Raw genomic sequence first — 22,967 nt, 5'->3', positions numbered from 1 at the left:
CCTAGGGACAAGGAGAAAAGACTTTCTGCCAAGCAAGAGTTCTAGAATGTTCTTCACCAGCAGGAACACCGGCATTCTGGTCCTGCAGTGTCCAAACTGGTGCTGCTGGTTACATGTGGCTATTAGAAGTGATTAAAATGAGATAGGATCAGAACCCCATTTCCTCAGTCATAGTCTTGGAAAAGACCCTGAAGCTGGGAAAGATTGAGGGAACGAGGAGGGGGTGACAGAGGAGGAGACAGTTGGATGGACATGAGTTTGAGTGAGCTCCGGGAGTCGGTGATGGACAGGGAAGCCTGGTGTGCTGCAGTCCATGGGGTTGCAGAGAGTCGGACACGACTGAGTGACTGAACAACAGTCATAGTAGCCAATTTCAAAAGGCCAGTAGCTGCACCTGGCTAGTGGCACACTGGGTGGTACAGTAGAGATCATTTCCATCCTCACATAGAAACTTCTATAGGAAGTTATGGATCAAACTTTTGTAAATCAGGAAACAAGCCCAGAGAGGAGACCGTGACCTCGTGAAGCATGTTAGGGCAAATCAGGGCCCAAAATAACGGGACCCCCACGTCCAGGCCTGGCTCTCTGCCCGGCTCCCTCGTTCCCCCGTGCCTGTCTGGGTTCCCAGCTCCGAGTGGGCCCACTACTGGGCCGGGCGGGGCTGGGCGGGCTGGTCCCGGGGGATCTGTCTGAGGAGCAGCGCTCCAGATGCTGCACATTCCTGGTAGGGTCAGACCTGCCCCGCGGCAACCAGGGGCTGAGGCAGCTCACAAGGGCCCAGATCTTTCCGGAGCTGCCCTCTTCCTGCCCAGCCCGGGGGGCTGGCTGCTTCAGCAGCGCTGCTCCGATCGCCTGGGCTGAGGCTGAACGGCCAGGAGGGTCCCGGTTGGAGAGGGACTTCGGCTCAAGGGGCGTCGGGAGGCGGGCAGGAAATCGCACCTCTCGCGTCTCCTAGGGTCTCCGACGCCGGCACCAGGGGCATCCGCGAGCCCGGCTTCGGGAGCCGCGTTTGGCGGGAACCCGGTCCGCCCCTCACCTGCCGCCGGGTGGGGGGCGTGATGGAACGAGCCGGGAGGCTGGCCTCCCGAGGTGGGAGGCTGCGCGTGGAGTGTGGGGGGAGGCCCGCGGAGGGGGCGCCTGGGAGCGCCCCGACCTCGCCGGCCGTGGGGGGGCGCGGGGGATGGGGGTTGGGGGCGAAGAGGGGAGCCCGGCAGCCAATGGGCGGGAGGATCTCGTTTCAAAAGGGTGAACCCGCAGCCAATGGGAGCCTGGGGCAGCGGATCCTGCTCACTCCATTCAAGAATCCCAAGTATTCAAGATGGACGGCAGGGAGTGTGGAAGGAGAAGGGGGCGCGGGGGGCCCGGCGCGGGCGCGGCGCCCAGCGTCCCCCGCCTTCGCCTCGGCCGCGGCCGCCGCGGGGCCCGAGCCCAGCCCGGGAGGGCGGCTGGCGGGGGGCGGGGGGCAGTGGGGGCGCGGGGGGCGAGGCCGGGGCGGGGAGGGCAGAGAAAGGGCCCGGGAAGAGGGAGGTGGCGGGCCGAGGAGCGGAAGGAGGCGCGGCGTGTAGGTATCGGGGAGCCCCGAGGGCCAGAGCCGCGGACGGGGTGGGGGAGGCGCATCCTCTCGGCGAGGGCCGGGGGCGGGTCGGGCCCCTCCTCCGTCTTCTCTCCCCCCGCGGTCTCCTCGCGCGCGGGCATCTCTTCTGGTTTCTTCTTTCGCCGCAACTGAACGGGGGAGCAGCAGGCGTGCCGGGCTGGGGTGGCTCCTTGCGCCTTTCCAGTGGGGGTGTGGTGGGGCCGGGGCGGGGGGGGCTCCGCTGGGCCATCTGTGTGTGCCCGGGCGTGCATGTGTGTGTGTGTCTGTGTGCAGGGTGTGTGTGTGTGCGCGCGCGCGCGCAGGGTGTGTGTGTGTGTCTGTGTGTGCGCGCGCAGGGGTGTGTGTGTGCGCGCGCGCGCAGGGTGTGTGTGTGCAGGGGGTGTGGGGCACAGGGGACTTGGCGGGGGCGTTGAGGGGGGAACGCAGGGCCCGCGGGGCTAAACCCAGCGCGGAGTTGTGCGTCGGGAGAAGTTGTGGGACGAGCCGGGGGGCTGCGCGCGGGGGTGAGGCCCGCCCCTGCCTTAAGAGTTGCGGGGCCGGGAGGGGTGCGCTGTGAGCGCCAACTGCGGGCTCCCCCCCACGCACGCCGTCTGGGTAAGTGTGTAGTAAGCTGAGCCTTGCAGCAAGTGTGGCTGGAGTGTGTGTGCGCGCGCGCCCGTGTGTGGTCCAGCCTCAGGTGTGTGTGTCCCGGGGGCGGGGGGGTGGGGGGGCGCAGAGCTGAGTGTGGAAGGAGGGCGCGCCCCCTGCCCCCCGCGCCCCGTCCCCGGGACCCTCCGGGCTGCCCCTCCGGTCGCCATGGCCGCGGGCCCAGCCTGCCCCGCCGCTCCCGCCGACCCTCCACCTGCCCTTTCTCTCCCTGCCGCGGGCCGGGCCCCATCCCCCGCTGCTCCGGGGGGCTGGGGCCGGAAGATGGTGGCCGGTGAGGAGGGGGGCGCGGGGAACTTGAGCCGCCCCTCCCCCGTTTCCTCCTCGGCCTCCACGCCCGCCTCCGCCAGGAGCCGGGGGGCGGCTCCCGGGCCCGGGGCGGGGGAGGGCCCCGCCGGCGGCCGGAGCGCGGGGCCGGCTCTGGGGGGAGGGGCCGTGAGAGCCGCGGAGTCCGGCCCCGCCCCCCACCCGGGTGCGATCTGGGCCCCCTGGGGGGCATCTCCCCCGGGCCTCCAGGAAGCTGGCAGGCCGGTCCTCCTGGCCCCTCGGCCCCTTGTGGACACGATCCGGTTCCCCACCAGGACGGCTTTGCTCAACCCCAGAGCAGAGGCTGGTGACCGACCCTCGCGGGCCTGGATCTCCGTTCATTAGAACTGTGGGCCTGGGGCCCCCGATTACAGGAACAGACTGCCTGGAAAGGCAGGGGGCAGACTCCTGCTTCCTGAGCTAGTGGGAGGGGACACCCCCCCGCCCCCCGTAAGAGCTCCCAGCGGAGAGGGCACAGGGCACCCCCCAGAAGCCTTTCTGATGGGGGCACCCCGGAATTCCCCCGCAGCCCCCCCCCCCCACCCGGGCCAGCCAGGAGCCTGCCACCCCAGACCTCTGCCGAACTCTGAACCTTTGGTCGTTCTCAGGTCGGGGCTGTAAGCCCTTTAGACCTGGTAGGATGGGGACGTCTGAAGATGCCTGTGAGCTTGAAAAACCCCCGAACCGGAGTCCCTGGATAAACAGGAAACAGATTTTGACCCCACTGCCAAGGCAAGCCTGTCTCTAATGGCGAGGGAATGAAGCGCACCGTTTTGCTCAACGCTGAATCCACTCAGTGGATTTTGAAGGCCTTCGAGAGGAGCTGCCTAGGCGGGACTTGACCCACAGCTTCCGCCTGCAGGCCTGGGTGTCTCTCTGTGTGGCCTGTTCTCCCTCATCCGAGACTGTCCCGTGAAGGCCTAGACCTTCCTTTTATCTAAACTAAAAAGGAGAGAGAGCTTCAGAGCGGGGAGAAAGCTCTGTGGTCTGGGCCAGCCAGCTCCTCTCTGGAGGGAACTGACAAGAGCTACAAATCCAGGTAAACCCGGCTTGACGGCACCCCCGGATCTGGGGGTGGGGGTGTCTCCCAGTCATCTTCCCGTGAAGACGGAATGCTAGGCTGCTTCACTGGACTCTGTTCCCCTTGCCCTGAAACCTCCGGGAGAGGTGGTCTCCATGTTAGGAAGGAGATGAGGAAGAAGACAGAAGGAGGAGTGGAGGAAAAACAGAAGGGGCAGTAGAGACAGGAGGGGAGCTGTGCTGAAGGCAGGAAGGGGTGGAGAACCCAGGGGCCAGGGAGGGGGGCTGGCGCCCCTCTGCTGCGGGCCGGAGCTCTTTTCACATTGTGCTACTGTCTGCACCTGTCACTAGCAGTGCAATGTTAAAAGGGCATTGGCCGCGCAGCGCTACCCAGCGCCGGCTGCCTCCCGGGCATCAACCTTCCTCTCCTGCCTGGGCACCCCTCAGCCACCCTGGTGGGAATTTACAAGGCCACCCTCCCCTCCCCCCCCCCCCCCCGAGTAAATCAGAAGAATAGCTCACACTTCCATGTGCAGTCCATGTGCCAGACACCAAATGCATCATGGTGGGCCCTTGGGTCCGAAAAGTAACATCCCCGTTTTACAGATGGAAAAACTGAGTCAGGAGAGACTTAAGCAGCACGGCTAGAGTTTGACAGTGCTTAACACTTCAGAGCCTAGATCTAATCCTGTCCTAAATCACAGCTCACCAGTCTTGGAGAGGGTTGAGGAAGGTTGTTGGAACTGAGGGGTAGAGGGTTTTTGGTGCCACCTGCTGGTTGTAGAAGAGTGTCTTCTAAAGGTTCAAGGCTTTAAGGAGGAAAGGAGTGAGTGGCTGGTTGGCTGCAAAGTTCCCAGACTCAGCTTTTGATTGGAGGGTGGGTGGAGAAGATTGAATCACTGCTGGGTCTAGAGTAGCCCTCCATGAGAAAAGGGGGGGGGGGGGGGGGGAGGGTGGTGCACAGGCAAGGAAAAAAGGCTAACCTGGAAGGACTGCACCCCGGGGTCATGGGCTGGGGTGCCCCTGGCATTCCATGCCTGCAGCTCCTTCCCTGGCTCTCAGGCAGAAAAAGGAGACCTTCTCTCCACCTACCCTTCTTGGTCACAGGGTACTTGACACCTGTCTGATCATCCAAAGTTTGGATGGTCCCGCCCCATGGCCTGATCACAAAGATTGCATAGGATCCCTTGAACGCAACTCGCGGAATGATTCTTCCAGGAGAGATTACAAAGAACTGAGAGCCATGGGGGCCGTTTTACTTTCCTGTTTCCCACAGGTCCTAGTTGGCTTAATAAGTAAATTGAGAGAGACTCAGATTTGGGGAGCTTTAAGAAGGCAGCTAGTTTGTGCCTGATGTTCAAGGTCAGAAATTTTCAAGGACAAGCCTTCCTGAACTCTGGTGCAAGAAGTGGGATTGAGGACAGGGTTTCTGGGTCCCTTGCTAGAACCTGAGAGAAGACTCTGGGCATCACCAGGCAAGCTGGGACGGACCACCCTGAGGCCTCCCAGGTGGGGGTGCTGGGGCGGACCCTGAGGCCCCTCAGAAGGGGGTGCTGGGCATCATTCCTTCAGGGCTCGATTTGCCTTCTAGCACCTGTGTGCTAGAAGCTCTTCTGCCCAAACAGCCTCTTCATTCTGATGTTGACAATAGTATCTGAGCCTCCAGTTAGCTTTAGGTCTCTTTTTTTTCATTCTTAGCATTTCTGCTTTAGCCTCTTCGGGGCACAAAAAAGCCATTTGATGATAAGAGTCCACTTATTAAAGGACAAGAAGTTCTCAGGGTTTACTCAGTGCCCTCGGGATGGGACCCTTGAGTGTTTCACGGCCCCAGCCTGTCTTTCCTCGGCTGGCTCACCTCTCATCCACTCGTATCTGTGCTCCAGTTTAGGAAAGAAACTTTTATTTCCTCTTCATGTTAACTAAACTTGAGCCAGCTGACACAGTTCTCTCAGCCTGAACTATCCCCCTCCCCTTCCTCTTCCTTTCTGCTCACCCAGCCCCTCAGCTGTCAAGGCCTTTCAAAGTCATCACTTCTGCAAGCCTAGCTGAAGCCTCTACCACGAGCCCTGCGCTTACCCCCCCATCACCTTCTGGAATTCCCTGCTTCTTGTTTGTCCTCCTGCTGCACTAGACAGGAAGCTCCATGAAGTCAGGCCACGACTGCCTTCTTCTCCACTGCTTTGCCAGTGCTAAACAAGGCCTGGCAAGGGAGACGTGCTCTTACAAATATTTACAGTACCAATGAATGAATGTGGAAATAACAAGCTAGCTTACAAAAAAAAAAAAAAAAAAGATTTTTATGATTCATCCAATCCTCCCTGCAGTTGTTGGTGACCCCACAATAAGAACTTCACAGCACTGCCAACAATTGCACTTGGGTCACATGGTTGCATTGATGCTGCAGTGTTGAGCTATTTTGTTCCAGTTTGTATCCGCTGCCAGGGCAGCACCTTGGCTGATCGATTTTCCTTTTCGCTTTAAGAGCGGCCATGAGCTGACCAAAAGATTCCAGAACCAGGCTGAAAGGCAATGGGACCTAAGAAAGCTCTTGTTCTGGAATGAATCTCTTCAAACCAGGCAAAAGTGGATTCCTTGCCAAGGGCTCCAAAAGAAAGAAGCTGTTAAGGATGCTCCTGCTGGAATCGCACTCAAACAACAACAACAAAAGCATCTCAGAAGCAGAACCTCACCTGAATCTCCATCCCCTGGTATCTTGCCATAGACAGAGCAATTGCTGTCCCCTAGGGGTAAGAGGGCGGGTTTCTCTGGTGGCTGAGGTGGTAAAGAATCTACCTGCAGTGCAGGAGACCTGGGTTCGATCCCTGGGTCTGGAAGATCCCCTGGAGAAGGAAATGGCTACCCACTCCAGTACTCTTGCCTGGAGAATCCCATGGACAGAGGGAGCCTGGCAGGCTGTTGTCCACGGCATTGCAAAAGAGTCGACTTAGCTACTAAACAACAGCTGGAGGGGCAGGCCTGGGGCGGGGGTGTGCGTGGGACGGTCTATGGTACCTGCCAAGAAAAGTCAGAGGACCGAGTGCCTCACATGTTGCTTTCCCCTTTTTATTAAAAATAGACCCAAACACTTTATATATCATACAAAAGTTTCGTTCGCTGGTGGCAGCCACGAGGACGCCTAGCCTCGTGGCACTGATCCCCCACCTTCCCTCCCAGGGCCTGGGTCCCAAGGAGCAGTGGCCCGGCCTCGGAGGATGCCCACCAACCCTGCTCGCTCTGGAGACTGCCAGCCGGGGGTGCGGGCTGTTCCTGGGGGCACCTCCCCCCACCCCACCCCATGGCAAAGGTCAGATACTCGAAAGTGCCTCTTCAGTGCCAAGTAAACTACCAAGGGGAGTGAAATGCAACCCCCTGGGATGCTTTGATGGTCTCTCAGGGCATGGGACTCGGGTTGTTTTTTTTTTCCTTCCGCGCCCACCACCCCACCCCACGAATCCTGGCTCCTGCAAATGGGGAGTGGGAAACGTCACCCTTAAGAGACTCCGGTACCTCTGGCGTCTGAGGTCAGCATTTCACTCCACCTTGAGCCTCTTCTCACCTGCTATTCTGTGGCCTAGGATCTCCCAGCGCCAGGACTCGAGGTTGGTCCTCTGTTCGCTCGCAGAAGTGGAGCAAACACGGCTTCCTCTCGGGGGTCCTCTGCCTGTGTCTCCGCCCCGCCAGCCCCTCGGTTTTCGGGGCCTTGGGGGCGACAAGGCCCCACGGCCATCCGTTTCCCCCCGTTTCTGTCTCTCCCTGACTGCTGCCCACGCCTGAGCCTTCAGCACCCCTGGGGTACCCCCGACCCCCATTCCAGAGGGGCCTGGGCGTGAGGGGGGGGCGGCGGGGGGAGGGGCGGCTGGAGCAGGGTTCCCCCCAGGGGTGGGGCAGTACTCATGCTGGTGTGGGCGCGCGGCCGGGCGGGGGCAGGTGTGGGAGCGTGGGGCATGCGTCGGGAGGGCAGAGGCCGCCGGAAACCCTCAGTCCCAGCCGTTGTCCTTCACCATGTGCGACATCTCAATGATGTACTTCCCTTCCTTGTACTTCTGGCTCGTCTCAAAAGCCTGCTCCTGGCGGAGGGGAGGCCGGCAGTGTGGGCCGGCGGGCCTGCCTACCGCTGCCGGCCTCAGCCCGCCCCCCAGCCGGTCCCCCTGCTCCCAGCTCCCTCCTCCCCCCTGGGTCAGGGTGGACACTCGGGCCTGGGGAGGGGCCCACGGAGACCCCCCCCCCCCCCCGCCCCAGTACTTACATATTTCCAGCCCAGGGTGGTTTTGCAGCTCTCGCAGAAAATGTCAGCTACCGAGTGCAGCCCGGTGAGCAGGAGGCGCTGTTCAGCTGGCCCGCACCCCACGTTGACCCTGGGAGACGGGAAGGACCCGGCACACGGGGCGGGGGGTGTCACTCCATCAGCGCACCCCCGAGCAGCCCAGAGGGCCCAGCATCTGGAGAGAGCGCGACCACCCAGCTGAGAGCCCCGCCTCTAGCACCCCACCCCTTGGTGTCTAGCGCCTGGCGCCCCAGTTCTCCCGGGCTCCCCACCAAAGAGCTGCAGACCGGGCTTCCGCCAAAGGAGAGGCAAAGCCAGAGGGCGCAGGGCACCCCCTTCGGGCGGCTCGACCCCTCTCTCCAGAGAGGAAAGCTCTTCACCCACACCGGCACACGCGCACAAGGCAGAGGGTAGACTCACACGGAGTTAAACAGGTAGGCTCGGCCATGGCTCCCCTGGAAGGACTGCGGAGACACAGGGCGGATGGTGACTGCGGGGAGCCCTTGACCCCGGGGTCACGCGCTCCCTGAATCCCCTGCGGGGGCATGGAGGAGGGAGGCCAGGCTTCGTGACCTCACCCCTGGGTGATGTTTGGAGGAGCCTGAAGGCAGTGGCACCCCACTCCAGTACTCTTGCCTGGAAAATCCCATGGACGGAGGAGCCTGGTAGGCTGCGGTCCATGGGGTCGCTAAGAGTCAGACATGACTGAGCGACTTCATTTTCACTTTTCACTTTCATGCATTGGAGAAGGAAATGGCAACCCACTCCAGTGTTCTTGCCTGGAGAATTCCAGGGACCAGGGGAGCCTGGTGGGCTGCCGTCTATGGGGTCGCACAGAGTCGGACATGACTGAAGCGATTTAGCAGCAGGGGCGGGGGTGGGGGTGGGGGTGGGGGGTTGGAAGGGCGTTACCTTGGAGATGAGCTCGTCGTGTTTGGCCAGGTGTGCGCGGCAGTGGACGCAGCTGTAGGTGCGGTGGCAGCGAGGCAGGTAGCTGCGGAAGGTCTTGGCGGGGAGGCAGGCGGGGGCCGGGCCAGGGTCGCAGCTGGGCATGACGGGCTGGAGGACGATGCCCTGGCGGGCGGGGGGCGCGGGCGCCGTGCAGCCCCCGCACAGACGGTCGCAGGTGAAGCAGCGGAGCAGGTTGGCTAGAGCCGTGTTTCAGGGCGGGAGCGGTGCGGGGGGGCTGCCGGGCCAGGGCCCCCCCAGACGTGAGCCAAGCAGAAATGGAGGTCACCTGGGAAGGAGGGGAGGGTCACCAGCAGGGCCGGGGAGCCCATGCCAGGGGCGCGGAGGAGCCGGGCGCCTGCGATCACTTCCACTCCTGCTTCACCCGTCCGCGGCAGCCCCGCTCCGCGCACGCTCACACTGCGACTGCCACCCGGGCTGACCGTCTGCTCGGGCTGGCCCCGCAGCGGATGGGGGCCTCAGTCCGAGAGGCGGTGTCTCGCCCTCCTGGGGCCAGAGCCGGCCTCCACCATTTTCCACCGGGAGCGGCCCGCTGCCATGGGAGCCGCATCACTGGCAAATGCTCCTTCCTCCCTCGCTTTTCCGTGCTTTTGTGAGGATGCATCCCACGTGGCTGCCAGGCTCTGTGTCTCGGGGGCTCAAAGCCTTGAAAAAGCTGGGGGTGCCCGCCGGTCCTTCCTTCCGTGACCTCGGTTTGCAAGGTAACTGGCCCCAGCACACGATTGGTGTGGGTGGGAGGAGCGTGATGAGAAAGGGAAGGCGCGCGGGCAGGTCCAGACACGCACTCTCCGCGCCGGTCCTCTCGGGCGGCGGGGCTCCAGAGCCTGATAGACGTCTCCTGTGGCACCAAAGGCCTCGGACGGGGCTGCTGCCCGGTCCTGCACTTGGGTCCGCTCATTCTGGCCCGGGAGCATCACTGGGCTTGTCTTCTCAGCCTCTGAGCTCCTCTGTCTCTCTCTACTGCCCTCTAGGATGGTTGCCTTGGCTCTGAGCGAAGCACCCAGCCTAGGAGAGAAACAATCTTCCCTTTGGGCGCGTCTGACCGCTGGGGCCAATGGCAAGTAGGGCCGGAGTCGGGCAGGCCGGCGGTCCCGGGCCGTGTTTGCGGGGCGGGCACGGTGTCTCGTGATGGGCAGCGTCAAAGCCCCGTGCTTTGCGGGCACAAGGCACAGGGTGTTTCTTCCCCCTCCTCCCAGGGCCTGGGACTCAGTGGGTGACTCGAGATAAAAAGAATTGCCTGGTTCTGATTAAGAATCTTGAGGAGGATTCGCAGGCTTCAGCCCCAGAGTGGCCGCGGTTGCTGGAGGCAGGGATAAGGCGGGAGGTGTCCTCTGCCGGCCCTGATAAGCCTGGGAGCCTCGGCCCGCTCCTTGGTGGGGCCTGCAGGCCGGCTCTGGGTGGCTTAGCCCCGGTCTGCTTCGGGGATGCCAGCCGGGTGCTCTGGCAACAGTAGGCAGAGGAGCCGGGGCGCACAGGCTCCGTCTTGCCCTCCACCAGCACCCGCGCTGTGCCAGCATTGCCTGGGGCCGCCAGGTGCGCTCTCTGCAAAGCCTCCCGGCAGAGGGCAGGGGCCGTTTCAGGCCCTCTGCCCCTGGGGGGACTCAGGAAGAGCACCCTGGGCTGAGTTCAGGGTGACATTGGGGTCCTCACCAGCAGAACACCGTCCAGCCTTCGCTGGACTCGTCTGCTTTCAACTTTGCCCGCCAGCGAGTTCCCGGCGGCGAGCTCCACCTGGAGCGCCCCCCCACCTTCCCGGGGCTCGGGGAGGGGGGCAGGAGCCCCCAGCCTAACCCCGCCTGTCTCCCATGCTTCCCCATCCCGCCCAGGGGAGGCTGCACAGACAGCCCCTCTCGGGGACGGGGGCAGGGGGCGTCAGGGTCACTCCTCCCCCCATCTCAGATGACCGGGAGAAGCAAGGGGAGCCAATGACGGGGGCAGAAGCGCGCCGGGGTGCGGACGGCTCCCCGAGTGAGCCGCGGCTGTACCGTGGGAGGCGGGGGGAGGGAGGGGTTGCTGAGCAAGCGGCGCTGACGGCAGAGGCGGAGGCTGGCGGAGCCAGGTGCGAATCCCGTGCCTCTTAAGGGGGGGGAAAAAGGGAAAAAGCAAAGAGGGAGGGGGACACCTGCTCACAATGGATGCTCGCATCTGCTCGGAGGCCGCGGGCCCCCCCGAAGGGCTGGCATTCTCGGTACGGTATGGTCCCAATGATGAGCCGCGCAGCAGGTTCCCGGGGCGGGCTTGGGGGGGGGGGGGGTCGCACCCCAGCGGCCAAACAATATAAACAGGGATGCTTGATCAAACAGGGGTGCCTGAGGCTGCGGCCAAAGTTGCCGGGAAGAGCTCACAGAGGGATGAGGCGGGGAGGGGGAAGGGAGGACAAAGGGTGGATGGAGAATGCTTTGGCGAGGGGGGGAAGCCACGCGCAGCCCGAGGGGGAGACGCACAGAGGGGAAAGGTGCGCTTGGAGAAGGGCTGCCCCCTCACCTTGAGGCCGGCTCCAGAGATCTCCGTCTATCTCCCCCTGTCTCTCTCAATCTCTCTGCGCTCTCTTCGCGGCTCCTTCCGCTCCTTCAGTGGGGAAGGGGCTGGGGGCGGGGGGCGGGGAGGGTGGTGAGGGGCTCCAGACCCGGGCTGCCAAGCTGGCCCAGCTGCGGGGGGCGGGGGGGCGGCGGCCAGAGGCGGCCTCCCGCCGGTACCCCGGTCTGTGGGTGAATGTAGCTGTGTGTTGTGGGACTGCATCATAACACTGTGAGTCATCCGGGCCCCCACCCCCCTCACCTCCCACGTCAGAGCGGGGCTGGGAGACACAGGAGGCGGGCTGGGAGGCAGGCAGCGGGCAGGCGTCGAGGGCTGGGGCTGGGGCAGAGATGCCCAGGGTGGGGGGGTGGGCCGAGCCAGGGGAGGGCAGGGAGAGGAGCCGGGGTGCTAGGGAGGAGGGCCCCGTGGCCAAGGAGACCGCCAGAAGCTGGGGGGAGGACAAGGCTGGGCGAGGATGGAGTCCGCGGTACGGATGGCAGGGCTGGACCAAAGACCGAGAGGCTGGGAGCCGGGTGCAGAGTCAGGACCCACCATGCGCGCACAGGCAAGATGCTACATTTCCCATCTCAGCTCTGATACGCAGGGGAAAGGAGGCCGTATTAATAATGGTCACAGATGGCATGGAACGCCCCCAAGCCTGTACCAGGCGCTTCCAAGCCTCAAAGCCTTCGGTTCAACACCCCTCGAAGGAGTCACAGATAAAAATGACCTCTGACAGGCAGAAACCTCTTATCGACTACCTCCAAATGACCTGTGCTTCACGCACGGAGACACCCATGTTACATAAGATTCTCTGCTGGGCTCTAAACTTTGAGGCAGGTCCTCTGGGAAACTCTTCTCTGCATCCCAGGACTACAGTGCCAAGCGCAGAGCTTTGCCTACAGAAGATGCTCAAAAAGCAGCAGTTGAGTTGCATCTTCAGACGTTGTCCAAGTGTCTGACTTTGGTCTCAGAGAGACCTGAGTTGGAATCCCAGCTCTGGCAATACACTTACCAGGAGCCACTGGGCCAGTTACTGATAACCTGTGTGCCCCTGTTTTCTCCATCTGCTAAATGAAGCTAATGTTTACCACATGGAGTGTGAAGTAAAGTGAGATAATATGTAAACATCTAAAAAAAAAAAAATGCCTGGCGCGTGATAGGCAGCTAGTAAACAGGAGTTACTGGCATTTCAAAACAGTGTTCTCAACTTGAATACCCCTCAACCCAGAGTGGATTTACTCTTAAATTCTGATAGCTCAAGAGGCACATGCCAAATTTGTGTCTTACAAAGAACTTCACATCTTTCTTGCTATTTTTCTGTCAGTTTCCAGTTATACTTCATTTGAGCCAAAATATTTCTCATAAAGTTTTGCCCTCTGCAAGTTGCTAAAGTATGTAGACACAGAACATACCCTCTAAGGTAAAAACCTAGATTTCTAACTGAGGTGAACGTTCAGAAAATGAAGTACTTTTTCACAAGGGGAGTGAAAAGTTAGGGTAGGGAAAAGAGGTTAATGGGAGGCAGTGCTAGCTGGGTATGAAAAAGTAAAAAGAATTCTGAATATTTCCATCAGGGAAGATTCTTCAGTTTAAGGTACATTCTGAGAAAACAAAGTGGGTATCTTGAATGATGTTACCAGAGGTTTGGAATTGACAGGTAGCACCGAATAAAGAAAAAGAAAAGGGAAATGCTCTCATCTAGACAGCAGATGAGGAAGGAAATGTAAGTGGAAGAGGAATTTGTTGAGGAAAATAGAAGGAAGTGAGAAAAAGGAAGGTGAGTAGTTTTTTAGGGCAAGGCTTGAAAGTGTAGAAGCAAAAAATTAAATGACCTCAGGAAGAAGATGATCACAGATTTAACTGGAGAGGAGAATGAAAAAGACACGTGAGGGCAGTATTATTTGAGGGTGGGTGGAGAGGAGAGGAGTGCTTGGTGAAAGACAGTGAGGAAAGAGTGTGGGCAAGCACAGATGCTTTCAGTGGTGTACCCTGACCCTTTCTATTTAAGAAGCAAAATGGAGAGCAGTCTCTAAAGGAGGGGGAGGGGTTTCTTCTCCCTAAATTCAGCTTGAGGTGGCTATGTAATATCTAAATTAAGATGACCTTGGGACTTACCTGGCAGTCCAGCGGTTAAAATGCCACACTCCCAAGGCAGGGGGCATGGGTTCTGTCCCTGGTTGGGGAACTAAGATCCTGCCCACCACATAGTGTGTGGCATGGCCAAGGAGAACAAAGAAATAGAAGAAAGAAAAAAAAAAAAAGATGACTTTTAGATAATTGGGAGAAACTGCCTCAAGGGAGAGAATGTGGAGGCAAAGAAACATCTGGGAGGTGGACTGCATGTAAATAGGAGAGGATGAGCTCACAGAGAGAGAATTTTGCAAATGGAAGACTAGAACTGGATTCTTTTTTTCTGTGTGTGAAAGTCGCTCAGTCGAGTCCAACTCATTGCTACCCCATGGACTATATAGTCCATGGAATTCTCTAGGCCAGAATACTGGAGTAGGTAGCCGTTCCCTTCTCCAGGGGATCTTCCCAGCCCACGGATTGAACCCAGGTCTCCCACATTGCAGGTGGATTCTTTACCAGCTGAGCCACAAGGGAAGCCCTAGAACTGGATTTTTGAAGAATGGTGAGCAATTAGAGGATACTTGGTAGTTCACTAGAGAACTAATACATGCACCGTGAATGAATGAATGAATGAATGAAAGCAAACCATTCAAGATAGATGGGCTTCCCAGGTGGTGCTCGTGGTAAAGAACCTGCCTGCCAATGCAGGAGGAATAAGAGATGTGGGTTCAATCTCTGGGTTGGGAAGATCCCCTGAAGGAGGGCATGGCAACCCACTGCAGTATTCTGTCTGGAGAATCCCCTGGACAGATGGGCCTGGTGGGCTACAGTCCATAGAGTTGCAAAGAGTCAGACAGGACTGAAGTGTCTCAGCACACCACACACACGCATCCAAGAAAGAACCGTGAGAAGTGAGGATGGCACTCTTAGAAAGTGAAGGCTAAGGTGGGGCCAGCTGGAAAAAGGCAACCCAGAAAATCTTCCTAGGCTTTTCCACCGGGATTAACCATGTGAGCTGGACTGAAGGAAGTATTCCTCTTTTTTTTTTGTATTCATCTCTAAAGTAGGGGTGACAGTTACAGCGTGTCCTTCACAGGATTCTCATGAGGATTAAATGGATTTATACCCTTAAAGCCCATAGAACAGTATGTGGCATCTAGTACTATTCGTTCGCTGTTATAATAACTGAATTAAAACTCCAAAATCTTGGGTTTGAATACTAGCTTGTGCAAATCCCTCCACCTGTCTTAGTGTCCTCTCTCACCTGAAATTTAATAAAGCTGACTTTACAGGTGGCTGTGAAAGAGGACACCTGAAAGGACTTTGAAAAATGTAAACTACAAATAGATGGCCTTTTTTATAGCTCCCCATTCTCAATTTATAATAATACCTTAAGAGCTCACATCAGATGCATTCTATGTTACAGGCATTGGGTTTAGTGCTTTATATGCATTATCCTATTCATGCTTCAAAACAACTTGAAGATAAATTGTTACCCCTATTTTACAGTTAAACAGACAACTGCATCTAAGCCTGTGATTTGCCCAAAGTCACACAGCAAGCAAGTGGCAAAGAATACTCCCAAGTCCAAACGCATCGGAAGTGTATCAAGTGCAAGTGAAGTCGCTCAGTCTTGTCGACTCTTGTGACCCCATGGAGTGTAGCCCTCCAGGCTCCTCCGTTCTTGGGATTCTCTAGGACAGAATACTGGAGTGGGCAGCCTTTCCCTTCTCCAGGGGATCTTCCCGACCCAGGGATCGAACCCGCGGCTCCCACCTTGCAGACACGCTTTACCGTCTGAACGTATAGATGTGGCCCAGCCTGTTGCTTGTGGGGTGAATGATTGCCCTTGTATAACCGTCAGAGATTTGGGGAGGGAAAAAGTCCCCAGCAAAGCTCCCCGCTTAACAGGAGAGAGGTTGTTGGGTAATGACTGCCTTGCAGAGTAACAGGAAGAAATTTATTTTTTTATTCTTTAAGTAAAATGCTCTGTAATGCTCTCCAGGGGTCAAACGCTGTGTCAGGACGCGAATGGCGGTCCAGTTGGTCTCTGATGAGCGGCCTGGCTCCCCTCTCTCCTCTCCACCCCTAGGTCTCCTCGTATCCACACAGGGCTCCGCGCCCCGCTTCCAGGCGACTGTGGGGCCTACATGGTGAGCCCCCTTCCCGGCCTGCCGCCCATCCCCTTCTCCTTCCCGGGCCGCAGGTGAGCGGGAGCGACAGGCAGAGGGCCCGCAGCCACCGCGCCTCAGCGGCCGTCGTCCTCTCAGCGGCGGGTGCCCGCCGCACTCGGGGGCGTAACCACTACGCCTACAGCTTCCCTCCCCCGCTGCTTGACGAACAATGACGGCAGCCGCCCCCCCCCCGCCTTTGACGTCATGGTTAAAAAAAAAAAAAAAAACCTCCTTGACTACAAGTCCCAGAGGGCCGAGCGGCGGCGCGAGCGCTCGCGGCAGTTCTGGTACAACTACATCTCCCAGGGGCCCCCGCGCGGCCGCGCCTTCCCCACTGCGCAAGTGCGGAAACGCTTGTTTCCGGCGTGGGTCTCGGTGAGCGTGGGTCTGTGCTGGGCTTAGGTCCTGTCTCCTTGGTTTGCAGGTTTGAGCTCGTGGCTGTACAGGTGAGGTAGTAGGTTCAGAATCGCAGCCGCCGCCTCCTTAGAGCCTGCGCAGATTTCAGTGCCTGGGGAGGCTGGGCCGGATGCTAGACCTGGAGCTGCGATCTGGATCGGAGATAACTCTTTGCCGTTCCTTGGCGCTTTCTAGTTTACTAATTTCTTTCTTTCCCTCCGACCATCCCGGTTAGTTCCCAGAACAGCACTTTGTGTGGGGAACTGTAAGCGCCTCCAGTTGACAGCGGAGGAGAAGGTTTAGAGGAGCTAAGTGATTTGTTTAAAGACACTGTTAGTGGTCGCTGAGCTGTTTCCTTGATGCTGTTTACTTCTGAGTGCCAACTCGGTGTTCTCTGCCTCCAGATGGCTGACTCCGTTTTTTGTTGACCCAAAGGTTAGGGATTTGGCATCTGTAGCTTTTTCAAGTCGAGTACCCGAAAGAGTGATAGTGATGAAGGGAGCAACAAAGGTGCTGTAATCAAGTCTGTCAGTATATAGGTATCTTTTTTTCCGCCGACTTCTGAGCCAGTTATTCACTCGATGTTTTTACAGAAGTGCCTTTTGGTTGTCAAGCTCTATTTTAGGTACTGGAGTTACAGCAGCAAACCAAAATGCCCAACCCTTACCTTCTAGTGAGGGTAGACAGACAATAATCAGATGTATAGTGGGACAGGTGGTGATGAGAGATAAGGGGGAAGAATAAAGCAAAGTAAGGAGAAACATCCTTTGGAGCATTTTCAACCGAGTCCTAACTTCTGTTTAGATCTGATATTGGTGTTCCAGACAAAGCAGCCACACAGGAAAGATGGGAGAGGAGGCCAATGATGACAAGAAGCCAACAACTAAATTTGAACTGGAGCGGGAGACAGAGCTTCGCTTTGAGGTGGAGGCGTCGCAGTCAGTTCAGTTGGAGCTGCTGGCTGGCATGGCGGAAATCTTCGGCACAGAGCTGACCCGAAACAAGAAGTTCACTTTTGATGCCGGCGCCAAGGTGGCTGTCTTCACTTGGCACGGCTGTTCGCTGCAGCTCAGTGGCCGCACCGAGGTGGCTTACGTCTCCAAGGACACCCCGATGTTGCTTTATCTCAACACGCATACGGCCTTGGAGCAGATGCGGAGGCAGGCAGAGAAGGAGGAGGAGCGAGGCCCCCGGGTGATGGTGGTGGGCCCCACCGACGTGGGCAAGTCCACCGTGTGCCGTCTGCTGCTCAACTACGCGGTGCGTTTGGGCCGCCGTCCTACGTACGTGGAGCTGGATGTGGGCCAGGGCTCTGTGTCCATCCCCGGCACCATGGGGGCCCTCTACATTGAGCGGCCGGCGGACGTGGAGGAGGGCTTCTCCATCCAGGCCCCGCTGGTGTACCACTTCGGCTCCACCACGCCCGGCACCAACATCAAGCTTTATAATAAGGTCAGCGGCCGGGGCAAGGCGGGGTGGATGGAGGGGGCTGGAAGCCGTGCAGGCGTTTGCTAGTTAAAACGCTCTGCCCCCTCTCAGCGGCTGTCGTTTCCATGGTGATGGGTTTTGGAAAAGACAGTTTCAAAAATAGTTCAACCTCAGATGGTAAATCGTTTCTACGCACCTATTCTTAAGTAGGTCCTATTCTTCCCTGATGGCTCAGATGGTAAAGCGTCTGCCTACAATGCGGGAGACCCTGGTTCAATCCCTGAGTCTGGAAGATCCCCTGGAGAAGGAAATGGCTACCCACTCCAGTATTCTTGCCTGGAATATTCCATGGATGGAGGAACCTGGTAGGCTATAGTCCATGGGGTCGCAGACAGTCGGACACGACTGAGCGACTTCACTTCATTCTTAAGTAATTTATTATATTTCAACTTGGGACATGAAACACCAGAGACAGGATAAACAACATAAAATGAAAACTAAATCCATGTTTTGTGGTCAAAACCGCAACCATTAGGAATGTCCTTTTTCTTGAACCTGATACTGCTTAGGCTGAAGAAGGATCATGTAGCCTGGGTTCATTTTGTGCCTTTTCTCCCTCACCTGGACCCTTTCTTCTGCAGATTACATCTCGTTTAGCCGATGTGTTCAACCAGAGGTGTGAAGTGAACCGCAGGGCCTCGGTGAGCGGATGTGTCATTAACACCTGTGGCTGGGTCAAGGGCTCTGGTTACCAGGCCCTGGTCCATGCAGCCTCAGCCTTTGAGGTGGATGTAGTAGTGGTTCTGGATCAAGAACGGCTGTACAATGAACTGAAGCGGGACCTGCCTCACTTCGTCCGCACGGTGCTGCTCCCCAAGTCGGGGGGTGTGGTGGAGCGCTCCAAGGACTTCCGGCGGGAGTGCCGGGATGAGCGCATCCGTGAGTATTTCTATGGATTCCGGGGCTGTTTCTATCCCCATGCCTTCAACGTCAAATTTTCCGATGTGAAAATCTACAAAGTCGGGGCACCCACCATCCCAGACTCCTGCCTGCCTCTGGGCATGTCTCAGGAAGACAATCAGCTCAAGCTCGTGCCTGTCACCCCCGGCCGAGATATGGTGCACCACCTGCTGAGCGTCAGCACGGCGGAGGGCACGGAGGAGAACCTCTCTGAGACCAGCGTCGCTGGCTTCATCGTGGTGACCAGTGTGGACCTGGAGCACCAGGTGTTCACTGTTCTCTCTCCGGCCCCCCGCCCGCTGCCCAAGAACTTCCTGCTCATCATGGATATCCGGTTCATGGATCTTAAGTAGACATCAGCAGGCAGTCTTGCTGCCTGGGGCCTGGCGGCCTTCTGGCCATCACCAAGGGCAGCCGGGCTGAGGTATGAGACCCTCTTGTGGCCAGGCCACTCAGTAAATGGTGGACTACCAGAAAGCATATGTTCTACCTCTTAAAAACAGGTGGTGATCCCCTAACTCTTCCAATTGTGAACCAAAAGTTTCTTAGGTCACCTAAGGTGCCACTTTGAATGATCTCAGTTCCAGAGAAGTCCCCTTTCTTTCACTGTGCTACCACGTGGACTCATTTGTTACCATTTTATATTCTGTATATACTACTTGTTATCTCGTTTGTCTGGGATGAAAGAGTGAATTCGAAGGACTCCTCCCAATAAAGTTCATACTTGGGAAAAAAGAAAAAACTATTTTAATAAATATTTTTGCCATATCACAGGAGTTGGTATAATTTTTTTTTCCATTTATTTTTATTAGTTGGAGGCTAATTATTTTACATCATTGCAGTGGTTTTTGTCATACATTGAAATGAATTAGCCATGGATTTACATGTATTCCCCATCCCGGTCCCCCCTCCCCCCTCCCCCCTCCCTCTCCACCCGATCCCTCTGGGTGGTATAATTTTTAAAGCTTGGTTTTTTCCCCCCTAAGCCTTATAGAAACATTATTGGAATGATTTATTACTGAATGCCTAGAGGAGAAGAAAGCCAAGAGCCCACCTGTGAGCTAAGCAGGTGAATTTTTATGTTGGTTTCCTTTTCCTCTGCACTTGGGTAAATAGATCCTAAATCTGTTGCTCAGTGATGGGTTTACTCTGAGGAACTAAACAGGTGGTGGTAAACTTGGGGTGAGAGTTCAGATTTACTATTATCCAGAGATAGTTCATTTTCTCTCAGCTACAGCTCTCTGCTCTCTTTCCTGTTGTCTGTTTAATTGGAATCAGATCCCAAGTCAAAAAATAAATTTGAGCCTTCAGGTGATAAGCTGGGACAGCCCATTCTCTTTGATCTCTTGGAAATAATTGGTTTCCCTAGTTTGGACTTGTATTATTGAATAAGTATCATGATGACCTTATCCATTGATTCTTTCCACAAATTTTTATCATGTACCTACTATGTGACAGGGACCTTTCTAGATGGGGGAACAAGATGGACAGAGTCTTACGGAGCATACAGTAAACATAAAAAGTGAGGTGCTGTGCAGAGAGGCTTAAGATTGGGTGATAGGAGGTGGAGTGGACAGGAAGCTTTTTAAGTCAGGTGGTCAGGAAAGGCCTCTTCTGAGCACATGTTTCAAGTTAAGACCTGAATGACTGTGTGCAATTGGGACAGAATCTTCCCGGTGAAGGAAGCGGTGCAAAACCTAAGAAAGGAGCAATCTTGAGTGTGTTGGATGAAAGGAAAGGCCAGCATGGTGGGAGTGATACAGCGAATCAAGGGGAGAGGGAAAAAGGCCGGGTTGGGAGGCAGCAAAGACCAAATAGTGTAGGGCTTTTGTAATCCAAGAGCAGTGGGAGATGATGGGAGAGGGGTAAGAAGCTCCAGTACTTTGGCCATCTGACGCGAAGAGCCGACTCATTGGAAAGACCTTGATGCTGGGAAGGACTGAAGGAAAAGGAAGAAGCCAGTGGCAGGATGAGATGGTCAGATACCATCACCTACCCACTCACTTGATGGACATGAATTTGTCCATCAAATTCATGGGAGACAGTCAAGGACAGAGTAGCCTGGCCTGCTGCAGTCCACGGGATTGTGAGAGTCAGACATGACTTGGGGACTGAACAACAACAACAAAAACACACACTGAGTAACTTACAAACACCAGAAAACGTTCATATTTCTGAAGGCTGGGAAGGCCAAATTCAAGGCACCAAGCGTAGTCAAGTTCTGCCAGGGCTCTCTTCCAAGTTGCAGGTGACCTGTTTCAACTGTGTCCTCACAGAGTGAGAGGGGCAGGCAGCTCTGGAGCCTTGTTTCTAAAAGCACCGATCCCGTTCATGAAGGTCTACGTTCATGATCTAAGCATCTTTCAAAGGTTTCATCTCCTAATACTGGGGACTTCAGCATAAGAATTGGGTGGGGGCACAAAAATTCATACCATTGCAGGTGGCTGAACACAGGAATGGCATGTTTTAGTTTACATTGAAAATATTACTGCCAGGCAGAAAAATGGATTCCAGAGGCAAGAAAAGAAGCAAGAACACAAGTTGGACTTTCGAGGTAGGGTCAGTGTGAGAATTAATGATTCAGAAGAGGGCAGCAGAGAGAGCTGAGTAGATTGCCTCAGGAGATTTCAGAGGTAAAATTGATAGGACTTGCTGATAGGAGTGGTAAGGAAAAGCACGTGGAATCAAAGGTAATACCCACATTTTTTACTTGAGCATCTAGATTGGATCCGAGATTGAGGAAACTTTGGGAGAGAGGATAAAAAAGTACAGATGCTTTGAAAAAGTACTGATAAACTACACCAGAAAAAAATATGAGGTATTACTTGACATACATAGCAAAGTAATTTGTTTGAAGTTTGATGATCTGGATATCTCATTGTTTTAGTCTAGATTTTACTTTGCAATACTTTTCAGAAGTGACTATCAGTTTAAATCTTGTGTTCTATTAAACATCCTTTCCAGGAAATATCTTGCACAATCCTAAGGAAAATTGGAAAAGAAAATGGAATCTCTCTCTAAACCCTGGGATAGTGATTATGCCACTGTCAGTACTCACCCAGCTAACAGCTTGGCATTCAGTAATCCAGTGTCCTAGGGGAGTTTAGTATATGTGGTTGGTCAGTGAAATGTCCAATGCTCATTCCCATTTAGCACTGTCTAACTAAGAGACAAAACAATTTATAGGTTCTTAGACTGTTGAAAGTGGGAAAAGGCAAAGGCCTAATCTGTGAACTTGGATAAATGAAGTCTTAAAAGTCCAAGAAAAGGGACTTGCCTGGTGGTTCAGTGGTCAAGACTCCATACTTCCAGGCAGGGGGTGCAGGTTCAATCCCTGACTGGCGAACCAGAATTCTGCAAAGATGCTGTGTAGGCAAAAAATAATAACAACAAACCCAAGAAAAATATAGATAAATGACATTTTATCTTTCCCTAAGGAAACAAATTAAGTTGGTTTACAAATAGAAAAGCCTCTACAAACATTTTATCTCCAATAATACTTTAACTTTACCTACCATAAGGTAGAAAGTTAAAAAATTTTTCATTTTTAAAATATACACAGTCATTAAGAGGACTCTACAATGTGCTGCAAAAAATGGTAGATGAAGCCTTTAGCAAGAATGAACTACAGCCTGTTAATACATGCCATGCCAGAAAAAGAACTAGACTAGACCTCAGAAAACAGAAGGTAGACCTTCTCCTTTCCCTTGCTGCTTAACTGCTAAACATCAGAGCAGTTAAACCAGCAACATTTGACACCAAAGCCGAGGACAGACAGCAGGATTTAGAATCACACTTCACAGGTGAGAAACCTTGGCTTCAGAAAACTGGCTGCTGGAACACTTTTTTGAAAGACTATTATGTAATAGCCAGAGCAGAAAATGGCCTTGGTCTAAATCAGGAGAGAACACCGGGTCTTCTCTTGGGTTCACAGCTGTGTAGGACTAATTAGGGCAAAGTGTGGCACCGAGATCTAGGTAGAACTGGCTAGCAGCTCGCCATGGACAGGACCTTCTGGAGAACCTTTTCCTTCCTGCCTGTATTTCCAGACTGCCCAAGATTAGGCAACGGGGCTCCACTCCCTGTGCTATAGCGAAACGAAGGGAATTAAGTGGGGCTCAACCAGTCCATCCTAAAGCTCAGTCCTGAATAGTCATTGGAAGGGCTGATGCGGAAGCTGAAGCTCCAATACTTTGGCTGTCTGATGCGAAGAACTGACTCATTGGAAAAGCCCCTGATGCTGGGAAAGATTGAGGGCAGGAGGAGAAGGGGACGACAGAGAATGAGATGATTGGATGGCATCACAGACTTGATGGACATGAGTTTGAGCAAGCTCCCGTAGTTGGTGATGGACAGGGAGGCCTGGAGTGCTGCCATCCTTGGGGTCGCAGTGTCGGACACGACTGAGCGACTGAACTGAACTGAGTTTCAGGTGTACAGCAAAGTAACTGAGTTATACACATACCTCTGGTGGGTCAGATGATAAAGAAGGTGCCTGCAATGCAGGAGACCTGGGTTTGATTCCTGGGTCAGGAAGATCCCCTGGAAGGCCTTACTCACTCCAGTGTTCTTGCCTGGAGAATTCCATGGACAGAGGAGCCTGGTGGGCTATAGTCCATGG

The 22,967-nt window shown here is 55.6% G+C and overlaps 2 protein-coding genes across 8 annotated transcripts; one reads left to right on the top strand and one right to left on the bottom strand.

The window, feature by feature from the left end:
* Positions 1-6,607: 6,607 nt before the first annotated feature.
* Positions 6,608-11,527, bottom strand: YPEL4 (yippee like 4). The gene is made up of 5 exons (XM_020892585.2): positions 11,283-11,527; positions 8,742-9,066; positions 8,250-8,293; positions 7,812-7,920; positions 6,608-7,632 (listed from the first exon to the last, which is right to left on the bottom strand). Exons 2-5 carry the CDS (start codon positions 8,880-8,882, stop codon positions 7,543-7,545), a joined length of 384 nt encoding a protein of 127 aa, XP_020748244.1. The 5' UTR covers positions 8,883-9,066; positions 11,283-11,527; the 3' UTR covers positions 6,608-7,542.
* CLP1 (cleavage factor polyribonucleotide kinase subunit 1) lies at positions 10,806-19,114 on the top strand. 7 transcript variants are annotated; one of them, XM_070472914.1, is made up of 3 exons: positions 10,806-10,986; positions 16,783-17,410; positions 18,028-19,114. In XM_070472914.1, the coding sequence occupies exons 1-3, from the start codon at positions 10,934-10,936 to the stop codon at positions 18,697-18,699; spliced, it is 1,353 nt and encodes a 450-aa protein (XP_070329015.1). In that variant the 5' UTR covers positions 10,806-10,933; the 3' UTR covers positions 18,700-19,114. The 7 variants fall into 7 exon arrangements, with proteins under 7 accessions (XP_070329015.1, XP_020748241.1, XP_070329016.1 ...); XM_020892582.2 differs by having other exon boundaries at positions 10,880-10,986; positions 16,763-17,410; XM_070472915.1 differs by lacking the exon at positions 10,806-10,986 and adding an exon at positions 14,503-15,541 and having other exon boundaries at positions 16,763-17,410.
* Positions 19,115-22,967: the final 3,853 nt, after the last annotated feature.

Source organism: Odocoileus virginianus, chromosome 10 (genome assembly GCF_023699985.2).
Source record: "Odocoileus virginianus isolate 20LAN1187 ecotype Illinois chromosome 10, Ovbor_1.2, whole genome shotgun sequence".
NCBI classification, from domain to species: Eukaryota; Metazoa; Chordata; class Mammalia; order Artiodactyla; family Cervidae; genus Odocoileus; species Odocoileus virginianus.
This window is presented reverse-complemented; position numbering and strand designations above follow the sequence as displayed.